The sequence below is a fragment of the Phacochoerus africanus genome, chromosome 9 (assembly GCF_016906955.1).
Source record: "Phacochoerus africanus isolate WHEZ1 chromosome 9, ROS_Pafr_v1, whole genome shotgun sequence".
Lineage (NCBI taxonomy): Eukaryota > Metazoa > Chordata > Mammalia > Artiodactyla > Suidae > Phacochoerus > Phacochoerus africanus.
The window spans coordinates 40,456,699-40,478,637 of NC_062552.1; the positions used below are offsets into that span (position 1 = coordinate 40,456,699).

The window sequence follows — 21,939 nt, forward strand, 5'->3', positions numbered from 1 at the left end:
GGCGGGAGGCGGAGCGGCGCCGCGAGGGCCTCAAGGTGACACCCGCCCCCGGCCCCGGCCCCCCCAGCCCGGCCCCCCAGCCCGCCTCCCCAGCCCCATTCCCTAGCCCCCTTACCCGTGGTGCCCTTTCCAGGCCCCCTCCCCCCGGCGGGGGGTGGGGAGCAGCGAGGGCCCCGCCCCCTCCCGCCCCCTCCCCAGGGCCGGCGCAGGATGCCCGCGGCCCCCGGCAGCCCCCCGGGAGGCCCTGAGCTCGACGCACCCCCTCTACGCCATGTCCCCCCCTGGCTCGGCCGCGGGAGAGAGCGGCGGCGGCGGCGGCGGCGGCGGTGGCGGCCCCGGGGTCCCGGAAGATCCCACGGCGGCGGCGGCGGCGGCGGACGAGGTCCCCGCCCGAGAGGAGGTGAGAGTCGGCGGCGCCCCTTCCCCGGGCGCGGCCGCAGCCTGGCCCCCATCCCCCGCCTCGCGCGGCCCCCGCCGGTTCCGCCGCAGCGCGGCCGGCGCCCCGCACCCCGAACCGGCCGCCGCAGCCGCAGTCCCGCGCCGCTGCCCCCACCTGGCAGCCGGAGCTGTCCGCGGTGGCGGGGAGGGGGCCGCGCCGGGGGCGGGGCTCGGGGGTCCCAGGCAGGGGGAGGGGCATGGGGCGGAGCCTCACGGACCCTGGCAGGTGGGGGATGGTGGCCGGGATCCAATCTCGCGGAGAGGGATGCTATCGTGAAGGCCGGGAAGGGTGACTTGTAGGGGCTGCGGAGACAGGAGAGCACCTGCCAGATCCATGGGAGAAATAGTGGTGTCACCTGAGGTGGGATCCTAAGAAGGTCAAATGCATGCAGAGGCGATGCCCCCTGGGGTCACTGGGAGTGTGTGCGGGGTTATGCACCTCTCTCTCCCAATGCCCATGCAGCGCCGCCCCCGGGGGTGGGGGGGGGGTCTGAGCCCAGGAATCCTTCCGCGTGTAGCGACTGAGCACAACCCTAGTTGGGGGTCCTACTTCTGCACCTGGAGACAAAGAGCCGGAGGAAAGTGCCAGGGGCTCCCCATCTTCCACGCACACTCGTGCACCCTGCACTAGGGCAGAAGCACACAGACAGGGACGGGCCTGCAGGCAGGGCCCCTTCTCACCGGGACAAGCACATGCTCAGGTGAGGACACGAAGGTACACAAGTCCCTCCCGCCCCCAGGACAAGGCTCTCTGAAAGGCACAGGTACCCTCATCTTGTCTATATATACTGTGTACTGTTTCCTAGCCCACCTACCTATCTAACTTACAGATCTTTCCTGGGATTTCACACCAGGTCCAGGGCCCACTGCCTGTTAAGTTGCCCTTCCCCTCCTCCCTCTTTTCCCTCCCTCCACTAGCCTCCAGGTCCCGCCTGGGGAGTTGAAGGACTAAGTCAGGATCTCAGCAGGAGGGTGTGTGGAGGGGGTTCCTAAAGCTAGAGAGTGGGGGGAGGAGAGGGAAAGCCCAGGACACCACCAGAAATCCGACTCAGTGCTGGTCGCTGAGTGGCTGTGGGTGCCAGCACCCAGGATGCAAAGAGAATGAAGCCCGGCCTTCAGGAGCACCCAGTCTAGTGGAGGAGCCAGGCGTGTAAACAGCTCAGCGGGGCAAGCGTGGAGCAGAAGTGCTAAGCGCTTTAACAGGTCCCCTACCAAAACCGTGTTCTCTTAGCAAATGCCTGGGCTGCAGCTTCCTGTCTCCCTATCCCTGTCCCTCATCCCTTCTCCCCAGCCACGGGTCCTGGATATTTCCACCTGGACCGCCTTCTGCTCAGGGACACAAGCCCCTGCCTCCCATCTTAGAACAGGGGAAGGATGTTAGGGTTCAGGAGGGAGACTCGCAGGGGAATTGGGGTCCAGGGTGTGGGGAAAGAGGGCTTGGGCTTTCCTGGGAGGTGTGAAGCCGCTTGTCAGAGACAGGGGGTGGGTGGGTCAGGGAAAGTGGCTCATCCTGGGTTCTGGAAGAAGGGAGGGCCCTGCCTGTTAAGTGAGAAGGTGATGTCACGGGCCCCTCCCTCCGTTCCTGGAATGCCTGGAAGGGGTCCGGGTCCCGGACCTGCCGTCGCTGATGCCTGTCTGTCCTTCCTGTCTTTCCTATCCACACCTCCTCCCGTTTCATTGCTCATCTTTGTGTCTGTCTTTGGACGCTGTTTCTCTTGGTGCCATCCTATCCATCTGTGTCTCTTCTGCCACCTGGGCCTCCTCCTTCCATCTCTGGCTGTGATCCCTCTGCCTCCTGGGGCGTCCCTCTCTGTACTTCCGTATACTGGCACCCCCCCTTTCCTGTCCTCATGGCTCACTCTGGGTCACTTCGGTGTTTATCTCTGGTCCTGGCCTCCCATCTCGGCCTGACCTCTTCTCTCCACATCCTCATCTGTCTGCCCATCATCTCTGGTGCTGCATCTCTGGTGCTGCATCCATCTCTGTGCTGGGTCCTGCCACTCTGTCTCACCCCCCCAACTCATCTCGGCCCCTTTCCCTGCCCATTCGAGCAGCAGCGTCCCATCCAGCCCTCTTTCACCAAGTCCCTCTGCCGTGAGTCCCACTGGAAGTGCCTGCTGCTCTCGCTGCTCATGTACGGCTGCCTGGGGGCCGTGGCCTGGTGCCACGTCACCACGGTGACCCGCCTCACCTTCAGCAGCGCCTACCAGGGCAACAGCCTCATGTACCACGACAGCCCCTGCTCCAACGGCTATGTCTACATCCCCTTGGCCTTCCTACTCATGCTGTACGCTGTCTACCTGGTGGAGTGCTGGCACTGCCAAGCCCGCCATGAGCTGCAGCACCGAGTGGACGTGAGCAGCGTGCGGGAGCGTGTGGGCCGCATGCAGCAGGCCACGCCCTGTATCTGGTGGAAGGCCATCAGCTACCACTACGTCCGCCGCACCCGCCAGGTCACCCGGTACCGCAACGGAGACGCCTACACCACCACCCAGGTGAGGAGCTGGAGGGGAGCACAGGCCAGTGGCGGGGGGGTGGGGAGGAGAAGAGCCCGTGTGGGGACCCTGCCTGAATGTCCTCAGGGGGGAGCACGGGCAGCAGGGCTCCCCGCTGAGGGCACTGTGACAGGAGGGCATAATGACCACCATAATAATAACAGCAAACACTAGCAGCCAGGCTCTGTTCTAAGTCCTCTATAAATATCCAATCATTTTCTTAACCCTCATGACAACCCTATGAGGTAGCTAACTATTATCCCCATTTTACAGAAGAGGAAACTGAGGCTTGGAGAGGTTTAAGTAACTTGTCCAAAGTCAAACAGCTCGTGTGTGGTGGAGCTGGGATTTGAGTCCGGGCAGTGTGGCTCCAGGGTCTGCACGGTTTAGTGCTTACCGGCTGGAGATGTTTCACATGCATGGCCTCACAGGTACGCTCTCACCTGTCTAGTGAGGTGACTGCTACCAAGGCTTCTTTCACAGGTAGAGACCTAAGCTCAGAAACTTGCCCAAGTTCTGCAGCTTCTAAATGGTAGCGCTAGACTCCAACCTAGGGCCCGCGATCCCAAATCCAAGCACCTAGAGGTAGCGGTCAGTTGACAGAAAGGTGGAGATGGGCATGGAGCGCCTAGAGGGGGGACTCCGCGGACCCGCAGGATCAGGCATATTATAGCCCTGGACGAAGAGGATTTTTCCCAGATGAGGGCGCCTCTCAGTACTGGGCTGAGGAAACAAAGCCTGGGGCCAGTGAGGATAAAGAAGGAGCATGGGTGCTAGCCAAGGAGGGAGCGGGAAACTAGAGACAAAGGGAGCGCCTCTGGGTGGGGTAATGGAAAACACCCTTGTGGAAGGGAAGCTGGGCAGGCTGTCTGCAGCGATGGGAAGGCAACAGGGGACAAGGGAGGCGGTGACAGAAGAGTCGGGCAAGCCGGAGAGCCAGTTCAGAGCCTGGGCCTGACCCCCTTAAAATAAGAAGGCTGAGGAGTTCTTTTGTGCCGCTGCTGTGGCGCGGGGTTCGGTCCCTGGTCCGGGAATTTCCGGATGCCACGGGCACGGCCAAAAAGTGAGAGAGGAAGAGAGGGAGCGAGCAAGAGGGAGCCGCGAGAGCGAGCGCGTGGAGGCAGGGATGGGTCCTAGACCCGCCCTCATCTCTAACTCACTGATGAAGCTGAGCGCCTCGGTGTCTCTAAAAACCCCATGATAAGCTCCTACCCAGCTCCAACCAGGGGCTAAACCAGGAGAGGCTGAGGGTCCGACCGGGCGCCAAGAGCAGCGACTGGGCGGACGAGAGTCTGCGGACAGAAGTGACTCCCGCCGCCTTCCCCGGCGCCGCAGGTCTACCATGAGCGCGTCAACACGCACGTGGCTGAGGCCGAGTTCGACTACGCGCGCTGCGGCGTCCGTGATGTGTCCAAGGCGCTGGTCGGGCTGGAGGGCGCGCCGGCCACGCGGCTGCGCTTCACCAAGTGCTTCAGCTTCGCCAGCGTGGAGGCCGAGAACGCGTACCTGTGCCAGCGCGCGCGCTTCTTCGCCGAGAACGAGGGCCTGGACGACTATATGGAGGCGCGCGAGGGCATGCACCTCAAGAACGTGGACTTCCGCGAGTTCATGGTGGCCTTTCCCGACCCGGCCAGGCCGCCCTGGTACGCCTGCTCGTCGGCCTTCTGGGCCGCGGCGCTGCTCACGCTGTCGTGGCCGCTGCGCGTGCTGGCCGAGTACCGCACGGCCTACGCGCACTACCACGTGGAGAAGCTCTTCGGCCTGGAGGGCCCGGGTTCCGCCGGCGGCAGCGCGGGCGGCGGCCTCAGCCCCAGCGATGAGCTGCTGCCCCCGCTCACGCATCGCCTGCCGCGGGTCAACACGGTGGACAGCACAGAGCTCGAGTGGCACATCCGCTCCAACCAGCAGCTGGTGCCCAGCTACTCGGAGGCGGTGCTCATGGACCTGGCCGGGATGAGCGCGCGCTGCGGCGGGGGCGCGGCGGGCGGCTACACGCCCACGTGCCGCTACGGCGGGGTGGGCGGCCCGGGCGCCGCGGGCTTGGCCGCGTACCGGCGCAGCTGCGAGCACTGCCAGCGCGCGGTCAGCAGCTCGTCCATCTTCTCGCGCAGCGCCCTGAGCATCTGCGCCAGCCCGCGGGCCGGCCCGGGGCCAGGCGGCGGACCGGGCTGCGGGGGCAGCCGCTTCTCGCTCGGCCGCCTCTACGGCTCCCGGCGCAGCTGCCTGTGGCGCAGCCGGAGCGGGAGCGTCAACGAGGCGAGCTGCCCCACCGAGCAGACGCGGCTCTCGAGCCAGGCCAGCATGGGGGACGACGAGGACGACGACGACGAAGAGGAGGCCGGGCCGCCGCCGCCCTATCATGACGCCCTCTACTTCCCGGTGCTCATCGTGCACCGGCAGGAGGGGTGTCTGGGCCACAGCCACCGGCCGCTGCACCGCCATGCCTCCTGCGTAGAGACCTCACTGTGACCCCGGCTCCCTGGACCGGCCCGCCGGCCTCCTCCCCGCCCCTCGCCCGACGGTGCTCCCTGCGTGTAGCAGATGGAGTCACGCTGGTGGTGGCCAGGGCTGTGCTGGGCACGGCGGGGGTGGGGTGAGGGGAGGTGAGGGGGAGCGGGACAGACCCCCGATGGGGCCGACCCTCCCCCTCCCTGTACATAAAGAGACAGCTGGGGGGAGGGGTGGGCCGCTCCGAGAGAACCCCCCCGTCCCCCGCCGAGCCGTCTCTAACAGCCCCGCCCCCGAGTCCCTAGGGAGACCACCTCCCCTTCCTACACGCACACTCGAGTTTTCCCGTCCCGTCTTTCAACGGATCCTCTGACTGTTAGGTGGCGACTGTGCTGAGGGCTCCGCGTTGGGCCGGGTCTCCAGGGAGAGGCCCTCGCAGTGCAGCTGGGGCGGTTTCGAGGCGTGTCGAGGGGAAGGGCAACTGGGGTTTTCCTTCCTCCGCGGCCTGGTCCCACTGGGGCCTCTCTCTACCGGGGCGGGGGGGCCGTGGTTTGGAGAACAGCAGGGCTAGCTTCCAACCAAGCTAATGAATTCAGTGGGTCTGAGGCCGCGGCCGGGTGTCGGCCGTGACGCTCCACCTCAAAGCCGGGAACGGCTGCTCTTCTCTTGGCGCTGGCCCCTGAGATGAGATCGGGATTTCCTTTCTTCCACTCCCTCCGCTGTTGGCTGTTGTTTATCTCACTGGCCCCGGGAGGCTGGGGCCCCGGGTGGGGCTGGGGGGACTGTGCTCACCTGCAGACGTCACCTCCCTTCTCACCTGTTCCCTGGCTCTGAAGAGCTGCTGGCAAGGGCGCGGCGGGGAGGCTAACTGTGGAGGGCAGTGCACCTCAGTCCTTTAAACTGCAGTCTCCTCAAGTGGGTTCTGGGAGGGCACTCCCTTCAGAGAGGGTGGGATACCACCCAGCTGGCATTCCTTCAAGCAGGCCAAGGTAGGGGGAGTGGGACACAGGCCTGGGTGACAAGGGGAATTCTGGAAGCAGGTGGGAGTCCAAGAGGAGAGGGCAGTGAAAAGAGCCCCCTAGAGGTGAGGGTGTCAGTGGGGTGGCCCTTGCCTCCCCTGCACCTGCGGGGAGGAGTGGAGTGTGAGTCCCCATGCAGAGCCTCTGCAGGGCCAAGGATTTTGTCACGAGCCCCAGCTGGAGAAAGACTCAATTCCAGCAGCAGGGCCAGAGGTAGGAGTTCTTGAAATCTTGCTCAACTCCCCTGTCCTGCCCTAGCTTGGGAGCTGAAGCCCTGCTGTGTGTCCCAGGGTCTTCAAAGGGGCATCCTGCCATCGCCCCAGGACGCTGGCCCCACATCCTGTTCCCTCCCCACTCCTAGCCTGATGTGCTTCCGTGTGCATGTCTGTGTACAACCCCCCTGCCCTCCCCACTGGCTAAAGTTTTCCCAGCTGATTTATTGCCCAGGGATTGAGCTCACATTTCCAGCTGGAGAGGATAACCCTGGGGCCTCGAGGCTGCTCACCCTGCTGCTTCTCCCCGTACCTGAGCCATCAGAGCTCTCCTTCCCCTTCCTTCAGCCTCTGCCTTCATCCTCCAGCCTGGCCAGGCCTGCAGCCCCGAGGGCGTGGCCTCCACCTATGCAACATCTCCTCTGGCTCCCCTTCCCTCTTTCCTCGGGGGACTGGGGGGGGGGGGCACAGACTGTGGGCACACCCTGGCCCCGGGCCCATCCAGGTTGAGTTTAACTTTCACATGGAGATGGCTGAGTGGGAAGGGAGAGGAGGCCGGAGGAGGGGAGGCGTGGGCAGGAGGGAAGAGCTGCCTGCTAGGTCTCCCTGGGCAGCAGTGCCCACCTACCTTGCAGCACTGGGCCCAGAGTCTGTGCTCCTCGGGGGCCTGGCGGTTGGAGCGTGCCTCTTTCCTGTGAATGGACATCTGCAAGGTGCAGGTGGTGAGCTGTGGCCTGAGGCCCCAGTTCTTGGCCAGTTGGCAACCCGATGTCGTGCTCTTGTGTGGGGCAGCCTGGCCACCTCATGGCTCCCAGAAAGGAGACACTCAGCTCCTCCCGAGATGGAACCCAAGCTGGGAGGAGAGAGAAGGGGAGGCGCTGTTATTATTTTTGCCTGTATTGACCATTTCTGCCTAGGTCTTCTCACACAGACAGCCTCACCTCCCACACATGCACAGACGTAGAGAGAAACCAATTCTTTGGGTTTTTTTTTTTTCCTTGGTAGCTTTATTGATTGCCAGGGAAAATGAAAACGAGAAAATTAATCTCTAAAATTAAACTTTACACTGAATGTTCTTGTTTCTCGAATTAGAACCTCTGCTAGCAGCTGTGGCTATGTACACTCACACACACCCTCACACCTACACGTTTGCACTCCGGAACTGTCAGAGGGTGTCAGGCACAGACCCGAGGTTGCCCAGACAGGCACACACGTGCAGTGGCTCCCAAGCCCCCTCTGGTGCTCTGCTCAGCACCTGCCTATTGGCAGGAGTCCCTGGAAAGCAGGCACCCTGAGGCTGTGGTTGCAGCCTGTGACCCATTCTCTGGACACAAGGGGCTGGAGGTTCTGGGTCCCTCAGCCCAGGACGATGGGGCATGGGGTTCAGCCTGAATCCATCAGTCACGTCCTCTCGTGGCCTCATGTGTAGATGTGACTCCCATGGGTGTGGCCCCAGGGTGGGCAGCCACAGAGTGATGGGGCCTCATGGAGGGTGCTTAGAAGGTTCCATGTGGCCTGGGGACAAGGGCTTGTGGGGTGGGCTGGGCCGGGCCTGGCTGGGGAGAAGACAGGTCTCTGTCAATTGGGTGCATCACACTGTGGCCTTTCTGTTGTGGATTTCCAAGCGCAAAGATTGTATAAATCAAACTGGTGGATAATAAAGTTGCGGATGACTCACTGACTTCCCTTCCCAGTGTGGCGCCTCTCTTGCCATCTCCCCCTCCTGTGAGCAGCTCTCTGGGGAGATGGCTAGGTCTAATTCCCTCCTGTCACCTCTGCTTCCTCCACCCAGGTTGGGCGGGTGGATTAGGGGTCGGCAAGGCCTGTAAAACCATGATTTTAGCAGAGTCAAATAATAGGGAGGTGGCATCTGCAGGGGTGAGGGTGGAAGAGCCAGGCAAAACTCTGCTGGAGCCAGAGGCGGGGGGCGGGGAGGGAGAGAGAGAGAGTGTGTTTGCAGATCAAGAGGTCAAAGATCCATTTGGTACAGAGAAAGATGGTGGGGACAGGGGTCAGGGAGGTGGGCGGGTCCCTATCCCTTAGGTCTGCTTTGCCTCCCTGTTCCCAGAAGAAGTCAGTCATTTCAGTGGGTCCATCATACCCTCTCCCTGGGTACCAGGGCTAAGTCCCATTTCCTACCCCTATCCCAGGCCCCTTCTCACATCCTTATCTGCACAACTCTTGATCACTCCTCCTGAGGACAGTCTTGGTGTCCCCTCCCCCTCCCCGTGGACCAGTATGACACTCTGCCGCAAGGTATGGGGGCGGGGCATGAAATGAGGGAAGGGGCTGCGGCAGTGACCCAGGTCTGGTCGCTGCCCCACCCCTGTCCCCATCTTATCCTGCAGGGTTCTCAGGGCCCTTGGCAGTGATTGGTGACATGAAGTGGCTGGGATTCAGGGCCTGCTGGCGGGCTGCTTCTCTGTTGGCACAGAGGGCCTGGCTGATGAGATACTCGCTCTCCTGGGCGATATCTGACAGGCGCAAATCAAACTCCAGGAGGGTCTTGTTGTCTGACATGCCTTCCAGGAGCTGCTTCCCACCATCCTGGTTCAGGAATACAAGGGAAAGGGTCACTTTCCATCACTTATACACATATACATATTTGTATACAGATGTGACTGAAACAACAGTTTCACAAAACAATACCTGACCTGGTTGTACAGCACTGACATTTTTGTTCTTTTTAAAAATTTTTTGCTTTTTAGGGCTGCACCCACAGCATATGGAGGTTCACAGGCTAGGGGTCAAATCAGTGTAGCTGTTGGCCTATGCCACAGCCACGGCAACGCAAGCTCTGAGCCACGTCTGTGACCTACACCACAGTTCACAGCAACACCGAATCCTTAACCCACTGAGCAAGGCCAGTGAGACCTGCGACCTCGTCAATGCTAGTCAGATTCATTTCCACTGAGCCATGACAGGAACTCTGAGACTTGGTCAAGAAAATTTGAGAGACTGTCTATTGGAAAAGACCCAGGCTTTCAATCTATCCTGGGTTTGAATGATAGCTCTGCCACTTTCTACTGATTGGATGCTCTCAGTCAACTCACTAACTTCTCTGAGACTCAATTTTCCATCCATAAAGTAGGGTTAAGAACATACATTTTGGAGTTCCCATTGTGGCGCAGTGGAAACGAATTTGACTAGGACCCATGAGGTTGCGGGTTCGATCCCTGGCCTCGCTCAGTGGTTTAAGGATCTGTCATTGCTGTGAGCTGTGGTGTAGGTTGCAGACATGGCACAGATCTGGCATTACTGTGGCTCTGGCATAGGTCGGGGGCTATAGCTCCGACTGGACCCGTAGCCTGGGAACCTCCATATGCCATGGGTGTGGCCCTAAAAAAAAAAGACAAAATACACACAAAAAAGAAAAAAAGAATATACATTTTAAGAGATCCTAAATGATACAGTAGAACATTTAGACTTGATATTTTCAGGACATTACATCAGAAAAAAAAAAAAAGCACAATATATATTCTTTTCAAGTACACATGGAACATTCTCCAGAATTAACCACATACTAGGGCATAAAACAAGCCTCAACAAATTTAAGAGTACAGAAATTATTTCCAGCATCTTTTCTAACCACGATGGCATGAAACTAGAAATCACCCACAGAAGAAGAAATGAGAGGAAAAAAAAAGACTACATGGAGACTGAACGACATGCTACTAAAAAAACCCAACGGATCAATGATGAAATCAAAGAGGAAATTAAAGAAATACCTTAGGCGAATAACAATGAAAACACAACCAGGAGTTCCCATCATGGCACAGTGGAAATGAATCTGACTAGGAAACATGAGGTTGCAGGTTCGATCCCTGGCCTTGCTCAGTGGGTTGAGGATCTGGTGTTGCTGTGACCTGTGGTGTAGGTCACAGATGCAGCTCAGATCTGGTGCTGTGGCTGTGGTGTGAGCCGGCAGCTGTAGCTCTGATTCGACCCCTAGCCTGGGAATCTCCATATGCCACAAATGCAAGTGCAGTCCTAAAAAGCAAAACAAAACAAAAACATAACCATACCAAATTTATGGAATTCAGCCAAACAGTTCTTAGAGGAAAGGTTACAGCAATACGCCTTTTTCAAGAAACAAGAAAAATCTTAAATAAACCTAACCTACCAACTAAAAGAGAATTAGAAAAAGAAGAACAAAACCTAAAGTCAACAGAAGGAAGGAAATAATAAAGATCAGAGAGGAAATAAACAATAGAAAGTAAGGAAAACAGAAAAAAAAGATCAATAAAACCAGGAGCTGGTTCTTTGAAAGGGTAAACAAAATTGTCAGTTGTCAATTGCCTCTGGCTAGGCTCACTGAAAAGAAAAGAGAGAAGACCTAAATAAACAAAATAAGAAATGAAAGAGGAGAAATCAAAACTGATACTGCTGAAACACAAAAAACATAAGAGAATACCATGAGCAACTATACACCAACAAATCTGACAACCTGGAAGAAATGAACAAGTTTCTAGAAAGGATCTGGTTGTCACAAGCTGTGGTGTAGGTTGCTGACAAGGCTCAGATCCCACATTGCTGTGGCTGTGGTCTAGGCCAGGGGCTACAGCTCTGATTCGACCCCTAGCCTGGCAACCTCCACACACCGTGGGTGTGGCCCTAAAAGGACAAAAAAAAAAAAAAAAAGCAAATCAACCGATATGATAGACCACGTCAACAAAAGAAAGGACAAAAACCACATGGTGATCTCAACAGATTCAGAAAAAGCATTTGATTAAATTCAACATTCATTCATGATAAAGCCCTTATGAAAATGGGTATAGAGGGAACATATCTCAATATGGCTCAACATAATAAAAACAATTTATGACAAAGCCACAGCGAATATGATACTCAATAGTGAAAAGCTGAAAGCCTTCCTGGTAAAATCTGGAACAAGACAAGGATGCCCAGTCTCAGCACTTTTATTCATCATAGCAGTGGAAATAAGAAATCAGACAAGAAAAAGAAATAAAACATATTCGAATTGGTAGAAAAGAGATAAAATTGCCATTATATGTAGACAACGTGACACTATTTATTTAAAAAAAAAAAAGCTAAAAAAAAAAAACCCCTAAAGACCCCAAACAACAACTACTAGAACTGACAAACAAGTTCAGCAAGGTAGCAGCATACAAGATTAACATGGCGAAGGAGGTTGCATTTCTTTACACTAACAATGAAATATCACATAGGGAATGCAAACAAACAATTCTTTTTAAAATTGCATAAAAATAAAATACTTAGGAATAAACCTCACCTAGGAGGTGAAAGACTTAAATGCTAAGAACTATAAGACATTAATAAAAGAAACTGAAGATGATTCAAAGAAATGGAAAGACATCCCATGCTCTCAGATTAGAAGAAATAATATTTTTTAAATGGCCATACTAGGGAGTTACTGTTGTGGCTCAGTGGAAACGAATCCAACTAGTATCCATGAAGATGCGGGTTTGATCCCTGGCCTTGTCCGTGGGTGGAGGATTTGGTGTTGCCCTGAGCTGTGGTGTAGGTTGCAAACGAGGCTTGAATCCCATGTGACTGAGGATGTGGTATAGGCCAGTGGCTGTAGCTCCAATTTGATCCCTAGCCTGGGAACTTCCATATTCCATAGACGCAGCCCTAAAAAAAAAAAAAAAAAAAAAAAAAAAAAAGCCATACTATTCAAAGGATTCTACAGGTTTAAGTGACCCCTATCAAATTACTCATGGCATTTTTCACAGAATTAGAACAAGTTATTCTAAAATTTACGAACCATAAAAGATCTAAAATTTCCAAAGGAATCCTGAAGGAAAAGAACAAAGCAGGAGGAGTAATTCTCCCAGATTTCAGACAATAATAGAGGGAGCCCAGAAATGAACCCATACAACTACAGTAAATTAATCTTTGACAAAGGAGGCAAAATGTACAATAGGGAAAAAAGCCAGCCTCTTCAGCAAGTGGTATTGGGAAAGCTGGACAGCTGCATGGAAATCAGTGAAGCTAGAATACAACTTCACGCCATACACAAAAATAAACTCAAAACAGTTTAAAGACTTAAAGATAAGACATGATTCCATAAAACTCCTAGAAGAGAACACAGGCAAAACATTTGCTGACATAAATCCTACCAGTGTTTTCTCAGGTCAGTCTCCCAAGGCAATAGAAATAAAAGCAAAAATAAACAAACAGGGAGTTCCTGCTTGGTGCAGCAGGAAAAAATCCAATTAGTAACTATGAGGTTTCAGGTTCGATCCCTGGCTTTGGTCAGTGGGTTAAGGATTTGGCGTTGCCGTGAGCTGTGGTGTAGGATGACAGCTGCAGCTACAATTAGACCCCTAGCCTGGGAACCTCCATATGCTGCAGGTGCGGCCCTAAAAGACAAAATAAATAAATAAATAAACAAACAGGACTAATCACAGTTATAAGCTTTTTCACAGCCAAGGAAACCATAAACAAAATGAAAAAAACCAACCTATGGGAGTTCCCGTTGTGGCTCTGCAGTTGACAAGCCTGACTAGTATCCATGAGGACACAGGTTCGATTCCTGGCCTTGCTCAGTGGGTTAAAGATCTGGCATTGCCGTGAGCTGTGGTATAGGTCGCAGACTCGGCTTGGATCCCAAGTTGCTGTTGCAGTGGCTGTGGTGTAGGCCGGCAGCTGCAGCTCTGATTTGACCCCTAGCCTGGGAACTTCCATAAGCTGCAGGTGCAGCCCTAATAAGACAAACAAACAAACAAACAAAACCAAAAAACACAAAAAATCCAACAAAACAACCTATAGACTGGGAGAAAATATTTGCAAACCATAGGACTAATAAGGGCTTAATTTCCAAAATATACAAATAGCTCATGAAACGCAATAAAGAAATATAAACAACCCCATCAAAAAAATTGGTGGAAGTCTTAGACATTTCTCTAATGAAGACATCCAGATGGCAAATGGGCACATGAAAAGATGCTCAACACTGCTAATTATTACACAAATGCAAATCAAAACTACAATGAGGTATCACCTCACACAGGCTAGAATGGTCATCATTGAAAAGTCTACAAGTAGGAGCTCCTGTTGTGGCTCAGTAGTTAATAAACCCAACTAGCATCCATGAGGACGTGGGTTCAATCCCAGGCCTTGCTCAGTGGGTTAAGGATCTGACGCTGCCGTGAGCTGTGGTGTAGGCTGCAGGCAGGGCTTGGATCCTGTGTTGCTGTGGCTGTGGTGTAGGCTACAGGCAGGGCTTGGATCCTGTGTTGCTGTGGCTATGGTGTAGGCCGGTGGATGCAGCTCTGATGTGACACCCTAGCCTGGGAACCTCCATATCCTGCGGGTGAGGCCCTAAAAAGACAAAATCCAAAAAAAAAAAAAAGGTCTACAAGTAACAAATGCTGGTGAGGGTATGGAAAAATGGGGGAACCCTAATACACTGTTGGTGGGGAACAGAAGTAAATTGGTACAGCCACTGTGGAAAGTGGTATGGAGCTTCCTCAAAAAACTGAAAATAGGGTCGCCATATGATCCAGCAGTCCCACTCCTGGGTGCATATCTAGAGAAAACTCTAATTCAAAAAGATCATGCACCCCTACCTTCAGAGCAGAACTATTTACAATAGCCAATTCACGGAGGCAACCCTAATGTCCATGGACAGATGAAGAGATAAAGATGATGGAATATTACTCGGCCATAAAAAGAATGAAATAATGCTATTCGCAGCAACATGGATGGACCTAGAGTGAAGTAAGTGAAATAAGTCAGATAGAGAAAGACAAATACCGTATGACATCACTTATATGTAGCATCTGAAATTCGACACAAATGTATTGAGCACATGCAGGTGAACAAAGCTGCCAAGATGCAGCACAGGACAGACTGAGCTCATGGTCATGGTCGGATCAATCCTGACATGAGCTCTCCCTGCCACATTGACATGATCCTTACTGAAAAAGAGCAGATTGTTGTTCCTAAGCCAAAAGAGGAGGTTGTATAGAAGAAAAAAGGTACCCCAGAAGAAACTGAAGAAACAAAAACTTATGGCCTGGGAATACATTTTGAAAAAATAAATGCAAATAAGACACAAATGAACATATCTATGAGACAGAAACAGATTCACAGACATAGAGAACAGATTTGTGGTTGCCAAGAGGGAGAGAATGGGGGATGGAAAGACTGAGAGTTTGGCATTAGCAGGTGCAAAGTATTATATATAGGATGCAGCAAGTTCCTATGCTATAGCACAGGGAACTATATCTGATATCCTGTGATTGAAAAGAGCATGAGATTATGAAAAATAATATATATATATATGCAAATATATACATATATCTGAATCACTTTGCTGTACAGCTGAATTTAACACAACACTGTAAATCAACTATACTTAAATAAAAATTTTTAAAAATACACATTTTACTAGATAACCGTGAGGGTTAAAGAAAGCAAGTGGGAGTTCCCTTCGTGGCTCAGCAGTTAACAAACCCGAATAGAATCCATGAGGATTCAGTTTCCATCCCTGGCCTTGTTCAGTGGATTAAGGATCTGGCATTGCCATGAGCTGTGGTGTAGGCTGGCAGCTACAGCTCCGATTTGACCCCTAGCCTGGGAACCTCCATATGCCGCATGTGCGGCCCTAAAAAGCAAAAAAACAAACAAACAAAAGCAAAAAAAAAAAAAAGAAGAAGAAAAACGAATGGATATTGGGTGCCTAGCATAGTTGAGAACCCTGAGTAACAGTAACAACCAGCAATTACTGAGGACCTAGCCAGTGCCTGCCTGAATAACTGCTTTACAAGTAGAATTCCTTTAATCCTCCCAGTAACAACACTTAGAAGTAGATGCTATTATTACTCCCATTTCACAGATGAGGAAATGGAGGCCCCCAAGGGTCCAGTAAGTTAACCAAGCGCTAAAGGGCAGAGCTGGGGTGAGAACCAGGTAAAGGCTGTGATGCAACAATTACCCCGCAGGTGCCCGGCGGCGGGTGGATTCCACGCCCGCCTCCCAAGGCCGCAGGGCCTCCCCGCTGCCCTGCCTGCCCCAACGCCCGGCTCACCAGCCCAATGTGGTTGCCGGTCAGGTTGATGCTGGTGAGCGTGGTGTTGATGGAGAGCACCTGGGAGAGGAGCGAGGCCGTGGGCTCGGACAGCTCGTTGCCCCCGAGGTGCAGTGTGGTGAGGCACTTGTTGGTCTGCAAGGCGTGGGCTAGCGCCTGGCCGCCCTCATCCTCGATGCAGTTGAGGCGCAGGTTGAGGGAGAGGAGGTTGGTGTTGTGCACCAGCGCGTGAGCCAGCGACTGAGCGCCGGGCGCGCGCACCTGGTTATTGGCCAGGCTGAGCACGCGCAGGCGGCTGTGGCTCAACAGCTTGGCGGCGGCGCGCGCACCCCGGTCTCCAATGAGGTTGTGCGACAGGTCCAGCTCCTCAAGGGCCGGGTGGTCCAGGAGGCTTCGAATCAGGATGCGTGCCTTGTCGTCGTCCACCTTGCTTCGGGTCAGCCTGAAGACCTGGAGAGGGTGGACAGGACCCGGCAGCCAGGTAGAGGAGGGAGCCCCAGGGAGGCCTGAGGTTCTGCTCACCTGCTCTTGGCCACCTGGCTGGCTCTTGGGCGGCAGGCCTACCCAGCATGACAGAGTGGTGCAGAATGGGTGGCAGGTAATAGGGGGAAAGACTACCTCTGATTCAGAAATGACTGTGTGCTGGGTATGCCAGAACATCACCCAGCCGCTATCTACAACCTTCAGCATCCCAGGGAGGCAGAACAAGCGCTCTCCACTTTATAGTAGAAAAGGGAGGCTTTGAGGAGTTCCCGTTGTGGCACTAGGAACCATGAGGTTGCGGGTTCGGTCCCTGCCCTTGCTCAGAGGGTTAAGGATCCAGTGTTGCTGTGAACTGTGGTGTAGGTTGCAGACGTGGCTCGGATCCCGAGTTGCTGTGGCTCTGGCGTAGGCCGGTGGCTACAGCTCCGATTGGACCCCTAGCCTGGGAACCTCCATATGCCGTGGGAGTGGCCCTAGAAAAGGCAAAAAGACAAAAAAAAAAAAAGACAAAGAAAAGGGAGGCTTTGAGCAGATACATCATTTGCCCATAGTCACACAATGATTAAGCTGCAGAGGCAGGGGTTTGTTTGTTTGTTTTTCTTTTTTGCCTCTTTAGGGCTGTACCCACAGCATATGGAGGTTCTCAGGCTATGGGTCAAACTGGAGCCAGAGCCAATGGCCTACAGCACAGCCACAGCAATGCCACATCTGAGCTGCATCTGAGACCTGCACCGAAGCTTGCAGCAACACCAGATCCTTAACTCATGGGGCAAGGCCAGGGATGGAACCCGCATCCTCATGGACACTGTGTCGGGTTCTTAACCTGCTGAGCCACAACAGGAACTCCAGAGGCAGGTTTTGAATTCAGGTCTATTTGATGCCCAGCCCCTGGCTGCACCCTCCTTAGCCGGCTAAGCTCCACCATGGCAGGAAGAGGAACGCTTTGAAGGAGAGTGCCAGGGTAAAAACCAGGGAGAAAGTGGGAAGGTCGAGAAACAGGAAATGGATGGGATGAAGAAAAAAGATAAAAGAAAGGGGGTGGGACTAGCATTACGAATATTGGAGGTGGGACCCCTGTACCTTTCCTCATCACTGCTTGTCCTGCTGCTCCCTCTGTCTTGAGAACCTGAGTGGTTGGCCCCTCCACTCTCTCCCCATCCTTCAATTCTCTTCTCTCTATACCTCTCTCTTAGCTTAGAATCTTTTTGTCCTTCCTGTCACTTCATGGCATCTATCTGGCAAAGCTCCAACCCTAGATCAACCCCTCTCTTATTTTCTGCATGTCTGGGCCCAGGCACCTGACATGTGACAATATCACATGACAGGACTGGCTAGAATTGCCAGAAGCACCAATAGGCCTGTGATGCCAACTCAACCCTGTTTATCTGGACGACATATTCTCTTAAAATCTATGAGGACAATGATGATTTCAACTTCCAGCCCCTCCCGGCAGGGGGCCACCCTACAGCTTCCTTTCCATAGGTGAGTCTCTTCCTCTCTCCCCAGCCATTGAATAGGACCCTTCCTCTTCCTAATCCCAAGTATAAATCCATTGCTACCCCCAACATCCACTCTTCCCTCTGCCCGGAGCCAACCATCCTCCTTAGTCCTAGATCCCATCCCTTCTGCCTTCTCGGGAATCTTCCTTGGTCAACAAACCTATGCCTCTCTCCTGTTCTCAACCCCTTTCATGCATTTGCGTGGAGCTTTTGTTTATTTTAAACACATGCAAGTTTCTTTTTTCTTTCCTTTTTTTGCTTTTTTAGGGCCGCTCCTGAGGCAACATGGAGGTTTCCAAGCTATGGGTCGAGTTGGAGCTACAGCTGCTGGCCTACGCCACAGTCACAGCAACACGGGATCTGGCCCACATCTGCAACCTAGACCACAGCTCATGGCAACACTGCCCACTGAGCAAGGCCATGGACTGAACCCGAAACCTCATGGCTACTAGTCGGATTTGTTACCACTGAGCCACAGTGGGAACTCCTAAACACATGCAAATTTCCTCTTAAGAAAATCCAAACCCCTTATCTTTCTCCCCCTTCAGCTTTTGAACAGCTTTTGATCATGGTCATTCCTCGATTCCTTCTCTCTCCATAAATCACTACGATCTGGCCTCTGCTGCTGACCCTCCACTGACATAACTGCCCCTCAGTAACCACCGTGTTTGGAAATCTGGTCCTCACTTCCATCCCACCCATTGCTGTTCACCCCTCTTCTTCTTCTTTTTTTTTTTGTTTTGTCATTTTAGGGCTGCACCCTCAGCATATGGAGGTTCCTAGCCTGGGAACCTCAGGGTCGAATCAGAGCTGCAGCTACTGGCCTACACCACAGCCACAACAACATGGGATCCGAGCTGCACCTGCAACCTACACCACAACTCAAGGCAACGCCAGATTCTTAACCCACTGAGCGAGGCCAGGGATTGAACCCATGTCCTCATGGATATTAGTTGGGTTCGTTAACCACTGAGCCATGACAGGAACTCCATCACCCCACTTCTTAAAACATATTCCTCCCTTGGCTCTGTGACAAAACGCCATGTCCTCCTTTTCTTCCTTCTCTGATTTCTTGGCAGGCACTCCCTCTTCCAAGCAGAATATCTGGGACGTACTAATACTAAAAAAAAATTTGTTGTGTATCTAAAATTCAAATTTAACTGGCTGTCTTGTGTTTTTATTTGGTAAATCTGGCAACCCTATTCCAATTGCAATCTTACATTTATATGATCGCTGATTAGTGCCTTTTATCTGTACCAGACTGTTAGCTGGAGAACACAAATGGTATAATTGTGCTGACTGTTGAATCTTCAGCACCTAGGACAGGGCCTGGAGTGCAAATGTGCGATGGATGAATAAATAGTTGGTGAACCAGCAAGGCAATGCTTTGCGCATCTCTGCATCCCAAGGACCTGGCTTGGTGCAGGGTGCACAAAAGGAGGCTTGGTCAATGAGTGAGAAGGAAATAGAAGGAAGATGGGGATGGAAGAGGAGGAAGGAAGGGGAGAAGGAGTCAGAGAGATGCGGGAATGGGAGGTGGAGGGACACTGGGGACAGGTGGTACCTTGAGGGTGTGGCACGCCTTGATGGTAGCCGCCAAGGAGTGACAGTCACGGTAGGTGAAGAGGAACAGGTTCCACTCGAAGTTCATGCCACAGTCCTTGACACCGTACACTAGGTCCAGCTCCTCCAGATGGTCCAGGCCAGCCACCAGGTCGCTCAGCTGGTAGTGGTCCATGGCGGGCTCCTCCATCTCTCCCTCGCTGCCAGAGTCTGACTGATCCCTGTCATGGGGCGGGGACGGGAGCTGCACGGGCGGAAGGAACTGGTCCACCCGGATGGTGCGGACATAGTTCCTGCAGAGAGGCAGCAGTCTGAGGATCACCTCGGGGTCCGTGGTGCTGGGGATGAAGTGCTTCAGCAGGTTCTCCAGGTGCAGCTCGAAGAACATGCGCTTCCAGCTGCCGCCGTGCTCGTCCACGTGGCACACGGGCCAGCGCTGCATGCAGCAGCGGCGCCAGTAGTTCTCGTCGTCAATAAGGTTGGCGGTCACAGCCAGTGGCAGGTCAGGGGGCAGGTGGCTCAGGACCTTCTTCTGATGCTCTGGGAGCAGCTGCTTCAGGATAGGGTTGTCTTTGGGAACAGAAGCAGGGAAAGTAGGACTCACAGTGTGGGGGATGCTGCACATGGTGCCCTGGCCTAGGCCTGTCTGGATACCTGGACCTGTCTTCAGGGAGCCTTAGCGTAAGAGGGGAGGCAGCCTTTACTCTCATGGGGGCTCCGTCTGAGGGAGATACTGCCCCTAACTCTGGGGTGTTCCTGTTTGAAGGGGGACATCTTAGCATCTGGTCTCAGGGAACTCCCAGTCTGAGGCAGAATCGCAGGTCCACCCCTCAGTTATTCCTTAATCTGGTAGAGGAGACAATCCTTGACTCAGAAGCTCCCAATTTGATTTGACTCATTCATTATAAAACAAACAAGGTTTCCCTTGTCTTTTTAGGGCTGCATCCACGGCATACAGGAAAACTCCCGAACAAGTTTTTTTGAGCACCCACTATGTACCACAAGCTTCTCTAGGTGCTGAGGATACACAAGTGAGCAAAACAGGAGTTCCTGTCGTGGTGCAGCGGAAACAAATCCAACTAGGAACCATGAGGTTGTATGTTTGATCCCTGGCCTCCCTCAGTGGGTTAAGGATCCGATCCAATGTTACCCTGAGCTGTGGTGTAGGTTGCAGATGCGGCTCAGATCTTATGTTGCTGTGGCTCTGGTGTAGACTGGCGGCAACAGCTCTGATTAGAACCCTAGCCTGGGAACCTCCATATGCCATGGGTGCAGCCCTAGAAGGACAAAAGTCAAAAAAAAAAAAAAAAAGAAAAAAAAGAGTGAACCAAACAGAGGAAGCCACTCCATCTTATGGGTAGAGGCAGACAGTAAACGAGTCACATGAATGTACTGTAGGTCTGGTGGTGAGAGATGCTGTAAGCAAAATGATGGCTCTGTCCTCAGGGAGCTTTCTACCCAGTAGGAGAGGCTGGCAACTGATCTTTGAGAGCGATGAACAGAGGCTAGAGTACAGAACAAACCCAGAACCTAAGGATGCTGTGGAAGACTCCAAGAAAGTGGAGGATGGTCAACCAGGGAGGGCTTTCTGGAGGAGGAGGTAGATATGGTTCGGGCTGGGCTTTGTCAGGGAGAGCGGGAAAGGTGAGGAGGGGGCAGAGACGTGGAGGACATGGTGTGTGTGTGTTGGGGGCTGCTGGAAGGGGACAGGAGGAGAAGCTGTCCTGGTCTCCAGGGCGGGGGGAAGGGAAGTGTTGAGTGGGGATGAGGACGCTGCATGGGAGGGCAAGGGCTGTCCGAGGACCCAGCTGTGAGGCCTTGCCACCGGCAGTCCCACCTACCCTACCCCACTCCTGGCCTTCTCTCTTCCACCCCAGGCAGGACCAGACTCACTCTGAAAGTTCTTGACAATGTGCTGAATGCAGAGCTCTGTGAGAAGGGGCACGATGGCCAGTGACCATTCGGTATCCTCAGCGATAATCCTGCGCATCCGATGTATACCAGCCCCAGAACTCGGGCCCTTGGGATTCACCGGGGGTGCGATGGTTGGGGGCTTTGAGGGCTGTGGACCTGTGCTTGAAGCTTGGCCGGTGGTGGAGGATCGGTCCTGGGTGGAGGTTGAGGACCGGCTGGGGATGGACAATGAGGGTGTTGTCTGGGTTTCCTGCATGCTGGGGACTGGCAACACAGGGACAGGTGGTCCCTTGGTGATGGCCTTGTGACCGGGAGTTTCTCAGACAGGCTGGTCCTTGATGCTGGCGGGAACCTGGAGCAGGAGGAGTTGGGTTGTTACTTTGGAGGCATTTACCAAGAGATGTAGTACAAGGTGGTTCTTAAGGATCAGTCTCCGGATTAGAGCAGATCCAAGTATAAATCCCACTAGCTGGGTGGCCTTGGGCCAGTTGCTGAAACTTGTTGAGTTTCAGATGCCTCCTCTGTGAAGTAAGGACAACAGTTACTGATAAGATGATTGGGAGGAATGAATAAAATAATGCATCCATAGAGGCATAAGATATACTGTGACACATGAGATTATAGCAAGCAGCAGCCCCAGAGTTTAGATAATAATAGTGACATGGCAATTACAAGAAACTGCTGGAGTTCCTGTCATGGCTCAGTGGTTAACAAATCTGACTAGGAACCTTGAGGTTGCAGGTTTGATCCCTGGCCTTGCTCAGTGGGTTAGGCATCCGGCGTTGCTGTGAGCTGTGGTGTAGGTTGAAGATGCACCTCAGATCCTGTGTTGCTGTGGCTGTGGTGTAG

General features: G+C 53.7%; 2 protein-coding genes across 4 annotated transcripts; one reads left to right on the forward strand and one right to left on the reverse strand.

The window, feature by feature from the left end:
• The first annotated feature begins 111 nt into the window (after window positions 1-111).
• TMEM151B (transmembrane protein 151B) lies at window positions 112-8,293 on the forward strand. Of its 3 annotated transcripts, none has more exons than XM_047794699.1 (3): window positions 112-400; window positions 2,493-2,933; window positions 4,269-8,293. In XM_047794699.1, the coding sequence occupies exons 1-3, from the start codon at window positions 272-274 to the stop codon at window positions 5,400-5,402; spliced, it is 1,704 nt and encodes a 567-aa protein (XP_047650655.1). In that variant the 5' UTR covers window positions 112-271; the 3' UTR covers window positions 5,403-8,293. The 3 variants fall into 3 exon arrangements, with proteins under 3 accessions (XP_047650655.1, XP_047650654.1, XP_047650652.1); XM_047794698.1 differs by having other exon boundaries at window positions 353-400; window positions 957-2,933; XM_047794696.1 differs by lacking the exon at window positions 112-400 and having other exon boundaries at window positions 622-2,933.
• On the reverse strand, window positions 8,286-21,494 carry TCTE1 (t-complex-associated-testis-expressed 1). The gene is made up of 4 exons (XM_047794700.1): window positions 21,070-21,494; window positions 19,178-19,746; window positions 15,632-16,081; window positions 8,286-9,159 (listed from the first exon to the last, which is right to left on the reverse strand). Exons 1-4 carry the CDS (start codon window positions 21,344-21,346, stop codon window positions 8,950-8,952), a joined length of 1,506 nt encoding a protein of 501 aa, XP_047650656.1. The 5' UTR covers window positions 21,347-21,494; the 3' UTR covers window positions 8,286-8,949.
• Between the last annotated feature and the right edge of the window lie 445 nt (window positions 21,495-21,939).